Source organism: Rhinolophus sinicus, linkage group LG01, assembly GCF_036562045.2.
Source record: "Rhinolophus sinicus isolate RSC01 linkage group LG01, ASM3656204v1, whole genome shotgun sequence".
Lineage (NCBI taxonomy): Eukaryota > Metazoa > Chordata > Mammalia > Chiroptera > Rhinolophidae > Rhinolophus > Rhinolophus sinicus.
The window spans coordinates 155,530,820-155,554,198 of NC_133751.1; the positions used below are offsets into that span (position 1 = coordinate 155,530,820).

The 23,379-nt window shown below is 35.4% G+C and overlaps 1 protein-coding gene across 1 annotated transcript; it reads right to left on the bottom strand.

Moving 5' to 3' along the window:
* Positions 1-1,982: 1,982 nt before the first annotated feature.
* CFAP210 (cilia and flagella associated protein 210) lies at positions 1,983-23,354 on the bottom strand. The gene is made up of 9 exons (XM_019727390.2): positions 23,169-23,354; positions 18,032-18,255; positions 16,421-16,594; positions 16,122-16,315; positions 14,344-14,500; positions 11,631-11,770; positions 9,316-9,508; positions 8,451-8,615; positions 1,983-2,685 (listed from the first exon to the last, which is right to left on the bottom strand). Exons 1-9 carry the CDS (start codon positions 23,215-23,217, stop codon positions 2,347-2,349), a joined length of 1,635 nt encoding a protein of 544 aa, XP_019582949.2. The 5' UTR covers positions 23,218-23,354; the 3' UTR covers positions 1,983-2,346.
* Between the last annotated feature and the right edge of the window lie 25 nt (positions 23,355-23,379).

The window sequence follows — 23,379 nt, forward strand, 5'->3', positions numbered from 1 at the left end:
GTCTTAGTTGTGGAGGGCGCAGCTCAGCTCCAGGTACAGTTGCCGTTTCCTAGTTGCAGGGGGCGCAGCCCACCATCCCTTGCAGGAGTCGAAACCGGCAACCTTGTGGTTGAGAGGACAGGCTCCAACCAACTGAGACATCTGGGAGCTCAGCGGCAGCTCAGCTCAAGGTGCCATGTTCAATCTTAGTTGCAGGGGGCAGAGCCCACCATCCCTTGCGGGACTCGAGGAACTGAACGGGCAACCTTGTGGTTGAGAGCCCACTGGCCCATGTGGGAATCGAACCAGCAGCCTTCGGAGTTAGGAGCATGGAGCTCTAACCGCCTGAGCCACCGGGCCGGCCCCTGTTGCAGAAATTTTTAATAGCAAAGATTGGGAATCATATCTCTTGGTATGTCTGGTTGAATAAACGTACATGCAACAGAATACTATGCCAATTGAAAAAGGAACGAGTGTATATGCTGCTGTGCTGTGATCTCTAGGATATATTAAATGAAAAAAGCAAGGATCCTTTGTGCAAGAGTAAAATACAAATCAAGTATTTACTTAAAATACTTATTAAAGTACAAAATAAGTATTTGCTTATTTTTTTAAAAAAAGACTAGGCAAGGACAGCAGAGTAAAAAGGTAACCTTGTTTTGGGGAGAGTAGGGGAGAAAATAATTTGCAAATCATGTACCTGATAAAGGATTAATATCGACACTCTGTAATGAACTACAACTCAACAAAAAAGAGAAAAAAGCTACTCAGAAGGACTTGAGTAGACATTTCTCCAAAGATGGTACACAAATGACCAACAGATACATGAAAAAAAAAAAAAAGCTCAACATCACCAAGTAGGGAAATGCAAATCAAAACCATAATGAGATTGCACCTTATATCCTTTAGGGTGGTTACTGTCAAAATAAGTGTTGGTGAGAATGTGCGCCCTTGTGCAGCGTTGGTGGGAATGTAAAGTGGTGCAGCTCATGGAAAGCTGATGGTGCCTCAAAATTTTTTAAATAGAATTGTCAGGATCCAGCAATTTCACTTTTGAGCATATTCCAAAAGAATTAAAAGCAGTATGTCAAAGAGACACCCATGTTTATAGCAGCATCATTCACCATAGCCAAGAGGTGGAAGTTACCCAAGTGTCCATTGGTGAAGAAATGGATAAGAATATATACATAAGATGTAATATTTTTCCTCCCAAAATATGGCTTTTTATTGTCTTGGAAGTAAGTACAGTTTTTATCTTTGGTTTTTTTTGTTGTTAATTTCTTTCATTTTAAAATACAGTTTTTTAACTTACATATGATGTAATATTGAGTCTAAAAAGGAAGGAATTCTGATACATGCTACATTAGATGAACCTTGAGGACATTATGCTAAGTAAAATAAGCCAGTCACAGACAAATACTGTACGATTCTACTTCTTGAGATAGCTAGAGTGGTCAAATTCACAGAAACAAAGTAGAAAGGTAGGTCCTAGGAGTTGAGGGGTGGGGGAAATGGAGTGTTGTTTAATGTATATAGAGTTCCAGTTTTACAAAATGACAAAGTTCTGGAGATTGTTTACACAATAGTGTGAATATACACTACTGAACTGTATACTTATAAATGATTAAGATGGTGAAGTATCACAAAATTGTTCAATTAAAGAGCAGGGGAATGCAATTCATAAAAAGCCCCTATATCAAGTTGGTCGCCTAACTACATGTGGTTATTTCAAGTGACCTTAAAACATGGTAATTTGCACATGTGTAATGAGATACACTCTAAACCACAAATTCAGAAATTCAGAAATGTTAGTAATATTGGTAGTGTTATTTGAAACAAATTTAAGTATTGAATAATAAGGTAAATAAGTACATAGGTTTCCTAAGAGGAAAGACTTCCAGTGGAATATTCAGCTATAAAAAAAATTACACATGTACCTCTGATAATGGTACATGTATGAACCTTGAAACTGCTAAATGAAATAAATAAGCCAGAAACAAGGCCACAGTATGATTCCATTTATTTGAAATGTCCAAAATAGGCAAATATTAGAGACAAAGTAGATTAGTGGTTGCCAGGGGCCAGGCGGAGGGGGAGTGGGGAGTGAGTGTTTAGGGACAGTTTCCATGTGGAGCAATGAAAAGGTTCTGGAACCAGATAATGGTAATGGTTATACAATGTTATAAATGCCACTGAAAACATTTTTAAGTGGCTAAAATAATGTGTATGCATTTTATTAAAGTCTTAAAAAAGAATGAGTTAATTAACCTTGGGTGGTGAAGATCAGACATAATTGTATTTAGATGAGCAGTTTTATTAAATTAAAAGCATATAATTCACTTACATTTGAAAATAAACTTTTTTCTACTACATAAAACCTAGCCTTCCCTTAGACTTTTGAAAATTATATTTTGACCCCTGAGAGTTACAGAAAGGGAGCTGGACTCCAATGGCATCGTTTGCCTGATAGCTGGGTCTTAATCCACCTCTGTCCATACAAACGGGTCCAGGGCCACCTCCAGGCCCTTCTTGTGCAGCTTTTACAAGAGGATAAATATATTTACCTGTTGAATCTGACTCAAGCTCAGTTACTTCTCTGGCATAATCCTGAAATTCTTTGTCCTTTTCAGCCATCAGAGCTTCAGTAAGTCTCCAATACTCTAATTCTGCTTGTTTTGCTTGCTTCGCATTAAACTTATTTTTGGCCTATTGGGGGAAGAAAGAAAAGACAACCCTATGGTAAAGAAGATCAATTTTTTAAATGTAACATTTGAAGGTGTAGATATAATTTTCTAAACTCATTCATATTTGACAAGTTGACTTAACTATATTCCATAATTTATTTTGGAAACTCTCCCATGCTTCTCACAATACCATCATGCTCAAAAGTCATGGCTCAATGAAACTTAATAGTCTTCTATGATGATACATCTTCAAACAAACAATACAGCAAAATGGTTAAAAGCATGAAGTTCAGTTAAAAACCAACCAAGTTTAGAATCCTGTTTCTCCATTTATAACATGTACTTTGGCAGGTGTGGAAGACATACCAATCTCTGTCCCCCACCCATCCACTATTCTGAAGGAAGGAACTCAAACCCACTGTCCTAAGTCACCCCTATATATCATAAGACCTAGCCACGTAAGACTAAATCGGCAATGAATATGTGAACTAAGTTAAACCAATTATACTCTCTTTCCAAGAATATGTACTTGGAACAAGTGACACCAATGTAGGCTAATCAGGAGATGGGGGCAAGAAGTACTCTAAACAATCTACCAAAAGACAATCTACCAGCATTTCATAATTTTTTTCTTTTAACTTTATATTTACAAAAACATGTTCTTTTAACTGCTTATTTTATATGAGGTGATTCTAATAGCTTTTAAAGACTTCTATGAAGTTTTAGTTGACAACTTTTCATTTTTGTTTTCTCAGCAGCATTTTAAGAAATGCTGTCTGTCAAAAATTGAGTGATTTTGACTACTTATAAATATATTTAATATTCATAAAAATATTTTTCAAAGTCAGTAACCAATACGTCAGCATAAAATAGTAGCCCAAACCTGATTATCTACCATACATTGAAATTTATGAGGAAATAGAGCAACCATTTCAATATAAAATACCAAATTTTCATTACTGAGTGATGCAATTCAAAATTAAGGCTTGCATCCTATTTATTGGATTGGTGATAGAATACCAGGAGTTTGAAAACCTGGAAAATGACATTCAGTAAGAAAAGGCTAAAAACTATCTCATCAAAGGTAAAATACTGCAATGTGGGGCCTTAAGAAGCAATTGAGATATGTTTATTTGGTGGTAATTTGTAGAAAGATATTGAGAGAATAGGGAGAAACATTTGAAATGAAGTGACAATGGAAGGAAAGGATTACATAATGGATCACATGATTGGTGCCTCAAATTTGATACGCACTAAACATAAATACAGATTCATAAAGAAACTTAAAATATTGGTTAAAATCCTAAAATTTGTAACTGATCGGGGTAAAGTACCAAGCACCTTTTTGAAGGATGCTAGAGAGCTAATTATTTTGAAAACTGGAAAACAAATTGAGAGAAGTATTTATCCTGTCTTTCATTTAAAAATTGTACCTCAGGGAACCAAACTGGTGATCATGAAAAGGTTTTTGAAGATGTCAGCAAATGAATCAGAAGGAATAAAAGACTATCAACATTTTGCCACCTCATGAATTAAAAGATTTAGGCAATGATCATCAAAGGCTGTTCATATCATAGAACGTGAGACAACAGTCATTATGTGCCGTCTAAAGGAAGTACATCATACCACCTATGAGGAATTTCACCCAAAAATTGAATGTAAATCTGAAAGAGTTTACATGAAATGCAGGGAACATACTAAACTACAACACACGGATCCAACCAGCAAAATCCAGACTAATCTAAAAAACAACAAACCCAGTTTCTTCAATAAATAAATTGTAAGACACAATAAAGACAAGGAGGGAGAACTTACGACAAAAATGATGGGGGTGGAGAAGGAGTTATATATTAAAAGAGACTTGAAAGACATATCAACCAAACAATATATGGACCTGATTCAAACAACACCATTTAAAAGGTATTCATGAGACTATTTGTGAGAAATTGAAGCACTGAATGTTTATTGTTTTAGGTGTGATAATGGAATTGTGATGTTAATTTCTAAAGAGTCCCTGCGTTTTTAGAGATACATACTGAAATATACATCAATAAAATGATAGGATCTCTGGGATTTGCTTCAAAGTAATATGGCAGCTCCTACTTCTGGTAATGACTGCATGAAGACATTGGCCAATTCCCCTCCACAGGTAGCAAGTCTATTAATAATTATTAAAATCAAATATTTCAGAACACTAGAAAGTAACCATTTGCAGACAACTACTTCAGAAGTGTTTTTTCATGAAAAACTGCTGCTGAATCAGGTAAAAACTGTAAGCTTATGGCATTCTTTTCTGGAGGGCATTGCTATACCTCCAGCTCAGGTGATGAAAATTTTGCAGATGGACTGGATAATGATGGTAGATTCCATTTGGGTTGAGTGGCAAAGCAGCTAGAAATTTAAGAGGGAAATAAGACAGTTATAGAAGGGCTGAGGTGATAAACTCTACAGACACCCCTGACTAACTGATAAACTACACATTCACACTGGAGACCTCAGGAAGCCTAGCAAAAATTAAAAGCCTAGAGGAAATTATGAATTTGCTGTTTTTTGGAATATCATCCTCAATCCACACACAGTTTACGCAGCAGGGTTACATAAAAGCATTATTAGCTTACGGTGTCCGAACATAAACTCTATCCACGTGACATGTTGTATGCCAAACAATGCCAGTACAGTGAGGAAACCTAGAGAACTGCGCTTTAAAAAACAAACGTGAGCAGAGACATCAAAGGCTACCTACTGTGGTGAAAACAGATTTCATAGCTTGGGTCCAGGGAAAGTAATTGCCTACTAAAACAAAAAGCAACAACTCTCAGAACAAAACAGAATTTACAACATATTCTATACAACGTCAAGTTTTCAATTAAAAATTACTAGACCTGCAAAGAAACAGGAAAATGTTACATTGTTCTAAGGAAAAAAAACAACTAGCTTTGAGTGGAACTGCATATCGAATTTAGCAATTAGATTTCAAAGCAGTTATTCTGAATATATTCAATGAATTAAAGGAAATATGCTCAGAATGAGTAAATCGATAATCTAAACAGAGAAATAGAAACTAAAAAGAACCAAATGAAAATTATAGAGTTGAAAGTTCAATTGAAATGACAAATTCACTAGATGAGTTCAACACCAGAATCAGTGAATTTGAAGACAGATCAATAAAAACTGTCCCATCTGAAGAACAGAGAGAAAAATATTGATGAAAAATGAACACAGCACCAGAGATCGGTGATATACCAAATATCTCTTTGTATGTGCAAATTGGGCCCCTGGAAAAAAAGAAGAAAGAGGCAGGAAAAAATATTTGAAGAAATAAAGTCAAAAACTTCCCACATTCGGTGATATTAACTGGAAATCCAAGAAGTACCACAAACCCCAACTAGGATGCGCACAAGAAAAACACATCATAGTCAATCTGCTGAAAGCCAAAAATAAAGAAAAATCTTAAAACTAGCAAAAGATAAATGACACATCACATTTAGGGGCCAATAATATGATTAGAAATCTGCTGTCAATCATATTATTGGCCCCTAAATGTGATGTGTCATTTATCTTTTGCTAGTTTTAAGATTTTTCTTTATTTTTGGCTTTCAGCAGATTGACTATGATGTGTTTTTCTTGACACTGAAACAACATATTCAAAGGACTGAAAAAAATGGTATCCAATAATTTTATATCCAATGAAATGAAGACAAGATAAAGAGATTATCAGAAAAATAAACTGAAAGAATTTATTGCTAGCCCACCTGTACTATAAAACATACTAAAGGAAGACTTCAGGCTGAACAGAAATGGCCATAAGCATATAAAAAGGTGCTCAACATCATTAATCATTAGAGAAATACAAGTTCAAACCACAGTGAGATATCATTTCAAACCCATTATGATGACTATTATAAAAAAACAGCAAAACCAACAACAAACCCAGAAAACAACAATTTGTTATGGTTTGGAGAAACTGGCACCCTTGAACATTGCTCATGGGAATGTAAAAAGGTACAACTGCTGCAGAAAACAGTGTGGTGGTTTTAAAAATATATGTTAAATATAGAATTACCATATAACCCAGCAATTCCACTTCTGGGTATACGAACAAAAGAACTGAAAACAAATTCAAATAGATATTTGTATACTAATGTATGCAGAAGTATTATTTGCAATAGTCAAAAGATGGAAACAACCCAAATGTTCACTGATGGATGTGTTGAATAAACAAAATGTGATATACATGTACAATGGAATATTATTCAGCCTTAATAAAAAAATGAACTCTGACACATGCTGTGACATGCATGAACTCTGAAGACATTATGCTAAGTGAGATAAAAGACCAAAAGGACAAATGTTGTATGATTCCACTAATATGAGGTACCTGGAATAATCAAATTCATAGAGACAGAAAGGAGAACAGTGGTTACCAGAGGCTGCAAGGAAGGGAGAATAGAGAGGTACTGCTTAATGGTACAGAGTTTCAGTGTAGGATGAAGAAAACGTAATCGATATGGATAATGGTGATAGTTGCACATCAGTGTGAACATTTAATGTCTCTGAACTGTACACTTAAAGTGGTTAAAATGGTAAATTTTATGTTATATATATTTTACCATATTAAAAATATTATTTAAAACAACAATAAGGGGTCGGCCCAGTGGCTCAGGCTGTTGGAGCTCCGTGCTCCTAACTCCGAAGGCTGCTGGTTCGATTCCCACATGGGCCGGTGGGCTCTCAACCACAAGGTTGCCAGTTCAATTCCTCGAGTCCCGCAAGGGATGGTAGGCTCTGCCCCCTGCAACTAAGATTGAACATGGCACCTTGAGCTGAGCTGCCTCCCGGATGGCTCAGTTGGTTGGAGCGCAGGCTCTCAACCACAAGGTTGCCAGTTCAATTCCTCGAATCCCACAAGGGATGGTGGGCAGCGCCCCCTGCAACTAAGATTGAAAAAAAACTCCTGGAAGTACACACTGTTCCCCAATAAAGTCCTGTTCCCCTTCCCCAATAAAATCTTAAAAAAGAAGAAAAAGAAATGGAGGAAGGAAGGAAGGAAAGAAAGAAAGGGGGAAAAAAAAAACTTCAACAATAAGAAACCAAGCAACCCAATTGAATAATTAGCAAAAGATTTGAATAGACACTTTACAAAACAAGGCACACAAATGGCTAAAAAGTACATGAAAAGATGTTCAATATCTTTAGTCATTAGGAAAATGCATAGTAACACCACGAGATATCACAACACTAGAATAGTTAAAGTCAAAGGACAACAATACCAAGTATTAGGGAAGAAATGGAGCAACAAGTCCTCAGAAAATGGTACAGCCATTTTGGAAAACAGTTTTTAGGTACAACAATTGAATGCCAGGTCCTCAATACATGTTCTTAAAATCTTTAGTACTAGTACCCATACTCACCTCAAATATGAAACCAGAGAACCCAATCAACATAGTCTCTGGGTTATGGTTATAAAGAGGGGAAAAAGTAAAACAAAAACGATAAGCATCATAGCCCGCCATATGCATTTGTATTTTCTTTAATATGTTCTAAAGCACAATAGACACTATTGAAAGGTAAATATTTGTGCAAATGACATGAACCTTTTATGGGAACATCAATACAGATAAAAATAGAAACTAACTCTTCGCATTTCTTATATATTTTATTTGTCATAACCACAATGACCATCTGATCTTACTTGACAAAGGAAACTGCACGGGAAACAGAAAATTAACATGACTCTGTACTACATATTTATCCCTAAAATAAGTATAAACATTTAGGAATAATTACCATTTGCTGAATATGGGCATCTTGAACTTCTCGACGTTCTTTATCAGCTTTGCGTTTTTTCTCCTTTTCATGCTCCCAGAAAAACTGATCTGCTTTCAGGACAGCCAGCAATTGTTCTTTAGCCTCTATTTTTCTTTGTCTTTCTTCTTCCTCTTTATTTTTCATCTAGTGTTAAAGGCAAAGGAAAACATTAAAAACATTTTTAACAACCAATGCTCTCTAAAAAGAGTCAGAAAGCTCCAAGCAGAAAGGCTGCCAGGAGCAATGCAGGGACAGAAAACTGTAGGCACCTGGGCTGATTCCCATGTAGACAATTTACTTTGGTTTTATTTCCTGAATATCAGGAAACACAATGAAAACTTAAATAGAATAATACTAAGAAGAAAATAGAGGAACAGAAAAGGAGTATCTTCTCAAGATAGGGAAATATTTGTAGGTAAAAAATTAATACAATGTTTACAAACTAACCAATTTAAATGTGTCACAGTCAGTCATGTATGAAATAAATTCTGAAGGAGTAATAAATACAGAAATGCAATAGAAATGCAATAGGGTAATTTCTACTTGATTTGTCTTAAAAATGTTCAAATAAAAAGTATGTTAAATGAATAACATATTTTGTACTTCAGATGGTTCTGAAACGAGATTATTTGTACCTGTAAATACATGATTTGTAATGAATTGTCATGTCATCTTGTGTTAGAAAGTAAATATGGTCTGATTTCAAGAATATAGGAAGATAATTTATACATTGTTTTTCAAATCTGCTACTTTTTTTTTTGTCAGAGAGGCAGAGGGAGTGGAAAACTACAGTGAAAAGGGCTTAAATTTTAAAATTTTTATTTGTCATAATTGAATTGCTTACCACAATGCCTCTATATTCTGCAATTGCTTTTAATTCTGCTTTGTTTTTTTCATATTTCTCTTTTTCTCTTTTTTCCTGTTCAGCCTCTGCTTCTGCAATATCTCTAGCAATAATCAAATCTTCATTGTCAAGTTTCTCTTTCATTAGTCCACTCAGGAAGTTATTTATTCTTTCTCTATGTTCCTCCATTACCCTATAACAAAATAACCATCACTTGCCAAACCTTCATGAATAGATCTGCTATGGAGCCAATATAATTTAATTAGAGAGTCAGATATTTTATATAGTCTTGTAAAAGACTAAAAGGAGGCCCATTGCTCCTTATATAGATTGTTTTAAGTGGAAATTATTTTTTAACCCTTCATTTTTAGAATAAAGTATGCAGTAGGCACCTCTTGTCTGTGGTTTTGCTTTACATGGTCAATCAACCATGGTCCAAAACTATTAAATGAAAATTTCCAGAAACAAACAATTCATAAGGTTTAATTGCACATCATTCTGAATAATGTGATGAAATCTCACTCAGTCCCGCTCCATCCTGCCCAGGACGTGAATCATGTCTGTCCACAGTATCCACATTGTGTATACCCACTGTATGTACCCAAATGTTAGTCATTTCATGGCCATCTCAGTTATCAGATCGAATACTATCATATTAGAATAATTCTAAAAATCCAAAGGGAGTAATGCATATAATATGATCGTGCATGTGTATGAAATAAAGTATTAAAATTCTCCATAATGAAAAATATTTTTATATACTTTATTATACAACCCGGCTTACTCTAATGTTGGAGGCTAAGGATATAAATTAAAATAAATCAAAGGTCTTTTTTTAAATAAAAATCGCAAAAATGTCTAGTAAAAATTATCAAAATTCTGAATAAATCCATCCTCTCATTATCCACAAAACTGTGGATAAGGGGGACTACTGTAATTTTTTAAAGGAATGGGTCGTTTTTATTTAGAAAATTTGGCACAAAATACTTTTAAATATAGATGTGACAAATTCACAAAATTATTGAGTAACTTTGCAAAGCAACTTGGGAGAAAGGATGAGAAAGGACACAGTGCATTCCTCAAGGAAATTACGGTCTAAAGTGGGGAAAAGACATTTACGCACATAACTCTACGAGGCAAAAGGTGATAAATGCCATGAGAAAGCTGGAAATGATATGGACAAATGAAAAAAAAAAAAGAAAGTCTTCATGGAAAAGGTGATATTTTATCTAGGCTTCAAAAATAATATTTTAAACTTTGCCTACTATGTGCCAGGCTCTATTCCAGGTGCTGGAAACAATAATAATCAACAAAATGATTAAAAATCTCTGCCTTCATGGAGCTTTCATTATAGCTGAGGTAGGGGGACAGTAAACAAAACAAATAATTAAAATAGTGTTATGTCGTGCAGTGAGGAAAAAGGAAGCAGTTAAAGGGATAGCAATGCAGGCAGTCGGGTTGTAATTTAAATAAGGTAGTCAGGGGAGGCCTCAATGAGAAAGTACTATTTCAGTAATGATCTGAAAGAGGTAAGGGAGGTGAGCATTCCCCAGAGGGGGTACAGGGGAAGCCCAGTGTGAGTGACGAAGAACAAAAGGAGGAGACAACAGTTAGAGAGGAGGTCTGAGAGATGAGGCTGGGGGCAGCTGTAGTAAAGACTCTAAGTGTGATGTAAAGCCATCAGAGGATTTTGCCCAAGGTAAAAGCATGATACAAGCAGAAACAAGAGGTACTGCATCTAGATTCCTACTCTCCTCTCTCACCTCATTCCAAACTGCTCACCAAAGCAAGCAATGACCTCTAAATATGATGAGTCCTTCATTTAAAAAATCTCATTGACTCCCTCTATTGATCTAATACTGGTCATTGCACTCTTCTTACTGAAACTCTCCTCCCTTGCAGTTTTCCTCCAGTCCCTAGAAACTATTCTTTGGTCTTTACATTATCTTCTTTCCTCATTTGACCCTTAAATATGGACTTCCCTAGGGACTATGCCACCTTCCTTTGTTACCTACTTCTGTATCCACAGCTCCAATTACTTTCCACTTATCAATGGCTCAAAGCCATCTCCAACTCATATCCGTATCGTAGAGCAGAGATTTCCAACCATCTATTAGACAGATGTCCTTGATATTCCAAGGGAATCCCAACTCACATGCCCCAAACTAAAATCACCATGTCACTAAACGCCCTCGTCATGTATAAAATAATGAGACCTTTATTCCTAAAGGCTACTCTCATATCATGACTTCTGATTTATAATAAAATAATTCCAGATAGTATTGTTAATTACGTAAATTATTTTAAAAGCTTACCTGCGTGCTTCAGCTTCTTTCTCTTTCATCCTTTGTGTAAGACGCTTTTTGGCTTTGATAAATTTTCTAATCTTTTCATTTTCCTCCTCTTGCAGCTGCTGTTCTACAGCTTTGATGATATTTTTATCATTCATATGTTCCTTGGAGAAAAAATATTGTGTTTTATCCTATCACGAAGAAAAATATTTCTCAGCATATCAGAATCTAGTAAGAACTTGTCAAATGGGCACAGCTTCTGACCCAGTTATTTCTCTCTCAGAAATTTATCCCAAGGTCATCAGAAATGTACATGAGGTTTTATGTACCATGTTCTTCATCTCAAAGTTGTTTATAATGGTGATGAATTGGAAACAACCTCTAAATATTCAATAATGGAGAAATGGTTAAATAAATTATATTCTCAGTGACATGAGAAGGATACAAATATTTGGTAAGTAGGGGGGAAAAGCAGAATACAAAACACTACACAGCATATTTTAGTTTTGAAAAAATATATATAAGTACAAGTTTATAATGTATACATAACTGGAATAAATGTATCAAATGTTAACAGTAGTTATCTCAGGTATGAGATTATAGGTGACTTTTACATCTTAATGCTTTTCTGTATTTCTTTTCAAATATCTCATTTCTTTAAAATACTCAATTAAAATAATTCTATAATCAGAGAAAATACATTAAATATATACATTAAACGCATTAAATATACAATTTTCATTTAATGTTTGAATAGTTAATAGTCACATAGCACAAACATTAAAAATATTTAAAAGATACACAGTATAAAGTGTCCTTCGTACACAATCCACTATCTACCTACCTATTCTTAATTCACCCCATCAGACTTAATCACTGTGAAACTAGTTCCTAGTCCAGACTCTTTTTGCATATACACAAGAAAATACACAGACGTATGTTCTAACAAAAATTTTAATAATAGGTCATTATTTTTAACAACAAAAAATAAAAATCTGTTCATATCAGCATACATTCCAGGTCCCAGTCATCATAAAAATAGGCACCTTTGAAAACAATAGCCTGGCTACACAGATACATTACTGTATTCTGTTAGTACAGATAGAAACCAATTCAATGTGAAAGTTATTAGAAGCAACATTTAATCTTCAATATATTTAATCTTCAATATCAGGGTCTACTATGTGCCTAGAACTCTTAATTATTCTTGTATTTTATGGGTTGTTACTTTTAAAAGCTTGTCATCTGGTTAAGGAGATGCATTAGCCAATATGAAAAACTAATAAAAATACCAAACTGTTAAAAGGGCTTATTTTGAATGAGTTCTCAAAAGTTTTATTTTGCTGTTTTTTCTAAGTTTTATTGAAATGTTCATATTTTTTTAATAAGGAAAGTATAGAGTTAATTAACATAAAGTTAATTCTCATTTTTAAAAAATTGAAAGCCTCAGCTCAGGATCACATAGCTAGTAAGTGGCAGAGCTGGCATTCAAAACAAGGTCTATCCCATTCCAAAGTGACTTGGAGAAATAAAAATATTGCATTCATGAAGCAAGGATAAGATTTTTTACCAAAAAAAAAATAAGATTACATGTAAAACTCTTAGAAATTAAAACTTTGAGAGCTAAAATTAAAAATTAAATAGAAGGCTTGAAGACAAAATTGAGGTAACTCTCAAGATCAAACAAAAAACAAAAATGGCAGGAACAATTAATTGCCTACCCAAGATTTTTTCTCTGCACTAGCAGCAGGACACCGATTTTGTTCAGAGTAGCAATATGTTCAGCTAAAAGACTGTATTTCCAAGCTGGCTTTGCAGCTAATGTGACTAAATTATGACCAATGAGATTTAATGGAAATCATCAAGTGGGACTTCTGGAAAAGTTCCTTAAAAGGAGAACAGATAGTTAGGGCACTCTTTTTTGTCCTTTATCCTCCTTTCTTCCTTCCTGCTGCTTTGAATCTGGACATGAGGGCAGGAGCTCCAGTAGCCATTCAGGGCCATGAGGCAACCTTGATGACAGAAGCCATCTATAGTCCAAGAATAGCAAAGCAAAAAAAGAGAAGCTATCTCAATTGAGCTAAAATCCTCAACTACTAGGGCAAAGAGACAGAAAATGTCTAAAATAGAAAAATCAAGGTACGTATCTTTAGCACTTAATATATACATTTAAAATATATAATTATTTAAAACATAATGTTATACCAGAAGATACAGCTAAAATAGCTTGGAAGTGGTTGCCTCCAAGAAGCAGAACAAATGAAGCAAAGAACTTCTACTCTTCTTTTAAGCCTTTTGGTCTTGTTTGATGTTTTAACTCTGCATGTATTACTTAAGAATAAAAACTAATTTTAAAGAAAACAATGTAAAAAATTACAAAATAAAATAAATTGCAATGGCCATTAAAAAATGACCATTTATTGAGCACATGTTAATAGTGCAGCGGACACCAAACACATATCACCCCATTCATTCCTCACAATAACTTTCATTTTAAGGATAAGAAAGTAAAATCATCTGGAAAAAAAGAAATCTCATTCTCTTCTGTCTTTATTATTCATGCATGAGAGCACAGCCACATAAAACCATACCAAACATAGCTCCCCCAAAAGTATACTTAGAAACCCAACTTAATAGCAACTTATATTCTACTCCACTATTATTTATTAAAATATATTAAAAGTTAGGCATTGGACTTTGTACATATTTTAAAGAGATGCTGTTATTTTCAACTTACAAAAAACAGTCTCCTTCTTTCATTTATCTCTTCTTTTTTCTTTTCTAATTTTTTTCTCATTTCTATTTCATACAATGAATTCTGTCGCTTTATTTCCTCAGCATCCTTTTCTTCAAGTTTTCTCCTTCTTTCTTCTTCCTCTTCATGTTCCTTTATTCTAAAGCAAAAACATAATTATAATTGAAAGCAAAGGAGAAGAATAGGTTACATTTTAAAGAAATGAATTAGATTCTAACCTGGGATGACATGAAGCTGTAAGGGAAAACTTGTGGATTTGGGGGGGTGGGGGGGTTGGGAATATATAAAGAACATACATAAAGAGCAGTGATTAAAACCAAATCCAATCTGGGTTAGCCCAGAATTGCAAATATTTTCCTTTCTTTGAAATTTGTTTTACTCCTCATCAAAATTAAATCCTACACTAGATTCAAATGTTCCTTTCCTTTAGAAAGAACCAGTTAACTGACTGACTGTAGAGTGGAATGGGGACCTTATTTTTCAGAAATCCCTAGTGCTTCTCAATTTCAGCACTAGATGATGCTACCTAAGATACGGGTCTAGCCCCTCAGATGGTGTTTGATGGAAGCTTAGGAACAAAGATTTCCTTAACCAACTGGCCAATTTGTCATTCTTCCTCCGGCCAACACTGAGCAGCTATTGATGCCTTCTGACTGGTAAGCCACCAAATGCTGGTTATTTATTTTACATAATTTTAGACAGAGCTGTTCCCTAAGACAAGGAAGATTTCTTTTAGCTGGTGAAAGCCAATGGATGAGGAATGGGAGAGTAAAATTCCAGGCAAAAGAAAAAGCATGTGAGAAGGCCCTGAGGCAAACAAGGGTTTGACAGATCTGGAATATCAGAATTAAGTGCTGGAGCTGGTTGTTTCTGAAAAGCCTTCTCTAACTGGATCAGGTGTCCACTTGTATGCTTCCACACGCCCCATACATATATTTGTCAAAATATTTATAATCATATTCTCTACAGTTGACTCTTGAACGATACAGGGTATAGGGGTGCTGACCCTGTGCAGTTGAAAATCTATGTATAACTTGACTCTAAAAACTTAACTACTAATACCCTACTGTTGACCAAAAGCCTTACAGATAACATAAACGATCAATTAACACATATTTTGTATGTCAGATGTGTTATATATTATATTCTTATAATAAAGAAAGTTAGAGAAAAGAAAATGTTATTTAAAAATCATAAGGCATATACTTTTAGAGTACTATACATATGTATTGGAAAAAATCCACATATAAGTGGACTCACACAGCCTGTGTTGTTCAAAGGGCAAATGTAATTATTTGTTCCAGATGTATAGCCTCCACTTCAGACTGTGAACTTAAGGAAAAATACTTCATTGTATTCAGCTTTATAGTTGCTTTTCCTTCTCCCTGGATCTCAGAATGAAGAATGCGCGGAGCAGATGCGAGCCCTCCCCACAACAAGCAAACCCTGCCAGTTCTGCAGTTTGAAAAGCTGCCCAGCCAAGCGCCACCAACCCACACATACATGAGAAATAAATGTTTAATACTGAATGCCACTAGATTGTGTGGGTGTTTTTATGCAGCATTGTGACAATAGTAACAAACACATTATCTCTGGGTAAGGGCGTAATAGTGATAGAATCATGATTTTTAATCTCTATCTTTGTATTTTTTCTACTTACTAGGTATTTTAGCCTGTATTACTTTTATAATCAGAAATAAATCTACATCTATTATGAGAAAAAGAGGAAAGTACAAAAAAGGTAGTTTATGTGTACATACTGTTTTAAATGATCATTGGCAAGAGCCACTCTATCTCTGCGTCGTTTTTCTTCTTTTCCTTCTTCTTCCTTAAAAGCTTTTTCAATGTTCAGTTTCAATTGTTCCTCCCATTTTTTATCTGATTTTATTTTGTTCTTGTTGGATTCAATCTGTGCATCACGTTCTTTCATAACTCTACTAAGAAGAAGTCCTGACTACAAAAAAAAAATTTCAGTATTTAAGAAAATGAAGTCTAACTATGTATAGATATGTTAAATATATATATGTATGTATATAAATATAAGACAATCAAGTAGTACATGAAAGTTTTTCACTCTTTCTGTCTGGTAAAATTGAAACTGCTTTGCATATTCGATGGCCTTTTTTCTTTCTCCTTGTTTATATATTTCTTCTTCCAAATCAAGAATTTGTCTTTCTGCCTCTATTTCTTCATCATGCTTCTTTTTGGCTTTAAGTTTCTGTTCTTTCATCCCCTGCAAAAAGACAAAAGCAGTTTTCTGCTTTCACTTTTTAATTTACAAAATTTAACATTATAATGTGATAATTTGAGTTTTCATTATGAGTCTTTATAGTATTTACTATACTACGTGGTTCAAACATTTACATGGTTCAAAATCTCAAAATATTATAAAGGTACAGTGAAACTCTCCCTCCAACCCTAACTCCCATCTTCAGTCTCTAAGATAACCACTATTAGTTTCTTATGTTTATTTCCAAAGTTTCTTTATATATTTACACAGTAAATATATATATTAATACTTTTGTTCCTTTAAAAAATCAACAGTAGCATATTTCACATGCTCTTCTACACGTCTGAGGAGTCTACTTTCTATATCTTAAGAAAATCTTACCCTGAAATCCTGAAGATATTCCATGATTTATTTTTAAAGTTTTAGTGTTTTGCTTTTCACATTTATGTCTTTAATCCAACTGAAATTCATTTTTGTGTATTCTATTCCATGGGGATATAATTTTATCCTTCTTATACGCCAATTATCTCAGTATCAGTTATTGAATTCCTATCCTTTCCCTTCTGATTTGCAATGACATTTCTGTCATATGCCAAGTTCCTATATATAACATGGGATTGTTTCTAGGCTCTGTCTTCTGATCTATTATTTTGTCACTCTCTGTGCCTATATATTGCAGTTTTTACTACTACATTTACTACATTTTTTCTTCTTTAGTACCCATGGAGATGTAAAGTATTACATATAGTATGCTACTTCTGTGTAAAAAACATTAGGGGATCTATTCCACTCCTCTATCCCTTTAGGGACCAGGGTTTTTTTGAGAAATGAAAGCCTATGTCCATACATAGACTTACACATGACTGTCCATAAGCAGCTTTATTTATGGTAGCCAAAAACTGCAAACAAGTCAAATATCAACATTTGGTTGATGTCAAACAAACCAACAACTGAACAGATAAACAAATTGTGGTATATCCATACAATAATCCATATCACTCAGCAATAACAATGAATGAATAATTGATATATACAACAACATTGTTGTGTATATTTCTTGTGTTGAAAGAATGTGAAAATAATTGTGCTGAGTGAAATTTATAATAGAAAGCAGATCAGTAATTGCCTAGAGACAGGAGAGGAGGGGCAGAGAAGAGTGAGAGAGAGTAAAATAGGGTATGAGGAAACATTTTTGGAGTGATGAATATAATCGTTTTAATTATAATGATGGTTTCAGGGGTGTATAAATATGTCAAAACTTATCAAATTGTACACTTTAAATGTGTCCAGTTTATAATATGTCACTTATACCCAAATAAAGCTGTTGAAAATGTGTTTTAATGCATATTTATATGTTACATGTAAAACATATTTATAAGAATACTTTCTGAAGAAGAGTAAGCCTTCAGTGCATGTGACTCCTGGGTGGTTAACACTTACTGCATATGTATTAGTCCAATGTTTTGCCACTTCATGGGATCGGAAATGCATTTCTTTCTTGGCCTTTCTTTCCGCACGAAGGCATGCGGCTTTTCTTGTCAAACCGTCAAGGCTATCTCGAATCCTTTTCCACTCATTGTGTGGAATTATGGTGACCTGTCGGAGATCCTCCTTACTAGGTAGAAGAGGTGGATAGAGAACTTGATCTTCAGAGTTCTTTATTTCTAATAAAGTTTAAAAAGTGAATATTAAAGACTTTCAAGAAGGTTCAAGTGATATTTCTTCTCAGACATTTTTATATTGTCATAATATCTGGAAATCGTTTCAAAGAATGATTTTTTTCTTGTTATCTTAAGAACAGCTCGGGTTAAGTGGGAAGTATACAAGACTTTGAAATCAGAAGACATGGATTTGAGCACTTACTTGGTCATTTCTTTACTATGTAAACTTGGGCAAGTCAATTAACTTCTTGGAGACTTGGTATCAACATCTTTAAAGTTGAGAGCAATAATACCTACTCCAACAGGTTGTTATAGAAGCATTTTTCAAAGTTAACCAAGTAGCAGTTTATAAATGGATCACTTTGGAATGTTCATCTTTGGGGGTTGTAGACTTTGTGATTGACTCTATTTCCCCCCTTTCCGAATTGGGTAGCAGCAATGTCATTTGGAAAAGCCAGGGTCGGCTTCATTAGTTTAAGAATACTTGCATCTCCCTTGCCAATAATTATTTCTGTAATAAGCAAATAAATAGGAGAAGAGGTTTATTTGAGACTTTTAGAAACGTTCTTCCTTGTTCTTCTGGGAGACATCTGAGAGTGATTCTGAGAGGTAGGTATGAACATCTGAGAGGCAGGTATGAACAAGAAAGCATGAAGCCAGATGGGCAGCCATCCTATGACCACAAGAGAATGAACATGTTACTGGGAACCACAAAGAGGAAACCAAGAAAGCACCTGGGGCAGTGAGGATCTCATATACTGCTAGATCAATCAGACCTGAAGCCTGGAGTTCCTGTTATATGAACAAATAAAATGAGGAATCATTTTAAAACATGATTGAGTTGGGTGTTCTGTTATATGAATTCAAAAGCATCCGAAATGACACAATGGAGCTCATAACAGCTCCTCTCTAAGAAATGCTCCTATCCTTTTAATAATTGAGGTTCTTAATTATAAATAATCAAACTCACTCTCCCACGTTTAAACAGAAAAGGAATTCATTTAAAGGACATGAGGCAGCCTACTGAATCTCTCAGTGAGCCAGAGAGTGTAAAACATCACACAAACCACATCATGAGGTTCCAGTGAAGGCTCATGGCAAGTGGCACTGGGTAAACACCTCAACTGGCCCCACTTAAGTCTTGCTCCACTGCATACTATATATCTGAACCTTCACCAGCATTGCCTGTGAAATTGGTACACTTTTGCTGCTACTCTCCCCAGAAAATGGATTCAACATGGTGTTTGCTTCCTTATATGGCTCTCTTCAAAATGTAAATCTAGTATATGTACAACTGATTGGTCCCATGCCTGTGCACTAGCTGCAAGGGAGGCAGAAAAATGAATTCTGCCTTCTATGTGAGGAGGTAAAACTTGTAAAGAGGGAAATGCACCAAAATAGTAAATTGATTTAAATAATGATGGGTGGCCACAGACATAACAAAGGTAGTAAAGCACAGTAAGAATGTGTACTATGGAGACTCCCTGGACTTTTTCTGAACATACCACATACGAACTATGTGAATCTAGACAAAATTATTTAACCCTCTAAGTTGAATTTCTTAATTGCAAAATGGAGATATTAACAGTAACTACTTTATATGGTTGGTGTGAGAATTAAATGAAATAATATTTGTAAACAATTTAAAATAGTGCCTGGCATACAATATGTTCCCAGCAAATATTAGCTATTATTACTACTACTACTATTTTTATTAGGAGAAAAATGAAACAGAAGTAGAGAGAATACTGGAAGCAAGAAATCATATGGCTCTGGAAAGAAAGAAAGTTACTGAGGGAAAATCTGCCAGGATCATTAGAGTCTTCTTGAGGTTTGAATTATGGCTGATGAGAGTGAGAAGTTGGTTGATAAACTAAAGTGTGAATTTAGAGCTGCCAGCACCATCTTGCCTACCACATACAAAATCTCCACATGCAGAATAAAGTGAAGGAAAGCTGGGAAGTAAAACAGAGTACTAGACCAAGTTATACCCAAATTGCCAGATATATGAGCCAAAATATTCCCCTTCTGTTTTAACTACAGTGAGTTAGTCACTTATAAGTAAACAATCCTAACCTTCTAATCTTGTAACACATTTCCTTTGTTTTGCCTAAACTGGCTCAACTTTGTTTGTGTTACTTACAATCAGAAGCTAACTAAACAAAGTTAAACTATCTGCATTTTGATTAACATATTGTTAGCCATGTTGATATCTTCTTTGACCCAAGAGTCATTCCAATTCTTAAGATGGGAAATAAAACAGAGAAAACTTAATTCGCAAAATACTAAAGGGGCTGGGAAGACCTCACAGCCCTTATTTACAGGAGCTGCTTCCTACACAGCCTGGTGAGCAGTCTTTGGCAGTAGTGCAAGATGGAAGGAGAGCAGGATTTCAGAAGCTATACAGTGCACAATGTAACCCCTCCTCTATGACATCCCAAATCTTCAGCATTGTAACTGCATTCATGAGATGTTTTATTTAAGATCTTTTCACGGACTCTGACACAGGAAGAGAACCAAGAAAACAACCACAGAAGAAGCAGAAATGGGCAACCAAAAGAAATAAGAGATCCCACAGAAAGTTTGGGGAAGTTTTTTGACTCTCGGGCCACTGAAATTGGGACAAGTTCCCACATCTCTTTGAGGATCAGGAGAGCCCTGATTGGTATCAGAGCTATGGCTAATTTCACATGTCCATGCTTTAATCCACTGGGTTGATGGGGTTCAGCTCTCAGAGGATAATCTTATTTCTAGGATTCCTTCCTAGAAATAGCTCTCATACAATGCTAGTAGTGGCTGTTAGAGAAGTTAAACAGGCCACAGATGAAAGAAGGGACAAGAAAGAACGATGGACAGAGAAAGAAAGATGAATAGGGAGACTCTCAAGCAATAGAGAGGGGAGAAATGTAGTGGTAAGTGATCTAAGAGTATCTAAAATCAGTCCATGAGCCTGTCATCACTGACACACTTTCTGTGGTTTACAGAATCTCTTTAAATTGAGATATAGTTCACATATTATAAAACTCACTATTGTAAAGGGTAATATCCAGTGTTTTTTGTCTATTCACAAGGCTGTGCAACCATCACCACTAATTTCAGAGCATTTCATAAACCCAGAAAGGAACCCTGTACCCATTAGCACTCATTCCCCCATCTCCCCTCCCACAGTCCCTGGCAACCATTAATTTACTTTCTGTCTCTATGGATTTGTCTATTCCAGACCTTTCATATAAATGGAATCATACATGTGGCCTTTTTATGTCTGGCTTCTTTTACTTATATAATGTTTTCAAGATTCATTCATGTTGTAGCGTGTATCAGTACTTAATTGCTTTTTATAGTTGAATAATATTCCATTGTATAGATGATGTATTAGGTTGGGGCAAAAGTAATTGCGGTTTAAAAGGTTAAAAATAACTGCAAAAACCACAATCATATTTGCACCAACCTAATATCACATTTTGTTAGTATTTGGGTTGTTTCCACCTTTTGGCTATTATGAAAAAATGCTGCTATGAATATTCATATATAAGTGTTTGTGTGGACATATGTTTTCCATTATTTTAGATACATACCTAGGAGTAGAATTATAACTCCACGTTTAACATTTTAAAGACATGCCAAATTGTTTTCCAAAGTGACTGTACCATTTACATTCCCACCAACAACGTGTGAGGGTTCCAATTTCTCCACATCGGCAATTGTTGCAAGCCTTTGGTTAATTTCCTGAGTTCTCAAAAATTTGATTTTGACTATTTTTGCCACTGTTCTTTTTTATTTAATGGAAGAAAAGATTTTCAGAAATCCTCATTCCACCATTCTGGCTGATATCATCCTACTAAATCTTTACATAATTATTTGTTTTACAGAGATCTGTCTACATATCTGAACCTCTCTCCTCTTCATTCTCTTCCAAATAGAGTTTACAATATAGCAGTGAGGCTCCAGTGGAAACTTTTGGACCAATTACCACAAAAAACCTATCAGGTAAAAATCTAAGTCTTTTAGTGCAGTACTGCATACACAGGATAGTGAATATGTTGGAGTAACTGTGTTTTTTCAATGCATGTCACATGGGTACTGTCTCGCTCCTACATACCATGACCCTCTGTTGCTACTTCATAAGTCCTCCACTGCACAAATACCCACTAATGGAGAATGGCTGGCTCTCACTCTGCATCTGGCACAAAGGACTCAATTGCTACGGAAGCTCGGGCACTAACATGAAGACAGTCCAAATTCCCAAGGTTCTAGTTGTCACCATGAGATCGTTAATGGGGAATTTACAGACTTAAGAAACTACAATGGTTGGAATTGATAAAGAGCTCTTAAGATGTCTGACTAGTCTACTTCTGTTCTAAAAACTTTATAAAAGGTCATCTGAATTACAATACCTTAAGTAGCATCATATTTTACAGCCTATCAAAGCATTTTTCTTAGGGTGAGACCATACCCTCACTTTAGAGATGAGGAAATTAAGACATTTTCCCTTAGAGACTTTCATAAGAGCACTGAGTAGGTTCACATCAGAGCCAAGACTCTAATGAGGTCATCAATATTTCCAAAAGATATTCCAATTCACTCAATAAAGAACAAAGCTTAAGTGCAAGAAAACTCAGCAAACACCAGACTCAGAGCTGCAACTGTGCAGCTAGAGAATCGGACCAGCAGGTCAATTGGATCAGCGTTCTTATATTTTCTCCACCTCTACTTATGTAAACATTTCCCACCTCTTAATTCAACCGAGGGCAAAACTGTCTAATTTACATAGAACCCAACGATGCCCAAGGGGCTGATTTCAACTTGGTGGAGTCCATTTCACGTGGACTAGGCACCCTCACTTGCACCCTCGCCTCTCACCCCATGCCTGGGGGCCAGAAACGATCCCCGTGCCGGGATGGGCCAGTTTAGCTCACCCGTGCTTTCCCTTGCCTGTCCACAGCGCCTTCCGAACCGCGCCAGCATCTCTGATGAGATGCCCAAGGCGATCCAGACTTGGAAAGGAGCCTCCGAGGCAGAGCGGCACAGTCTCTAGGCAGCGGAGTGTATTGTACACCGCGCAGTTGCTTAGCAACGCCGCCGGAAATGACGGCGGCTGTCGCCAAGGAACGAAAAATACACCGCAGT

What these genes read in the sequence shown, in the direction of transcription:
- CFAP210 (XM_019727390.2), bottom strand. Translation starts at nt 23,217, where the DNA reads ATGCTGGCGCGGTTCGGAAGGCGCTGTGGACAGGCAAGGGAAAGCACG. An exon ending in AAAGAAGCTGAAGCACGCAG is followed by an intron (nt 9,509 to 11,630) that starts GTAAGCTTTTAA and finishes ATTTTGTTATAG; the next exon opens with GGTAATGGAGGAACATAGAG. An exon ending in CAGAATATAGAGGCATTGTG is followed by an intron (nt 8,616 to 9,315) that starts GTAAGCAATTCA and finishes CTTTAACACTAG; the next exon opens with ATGAAAAATAAAGAGGAAGA.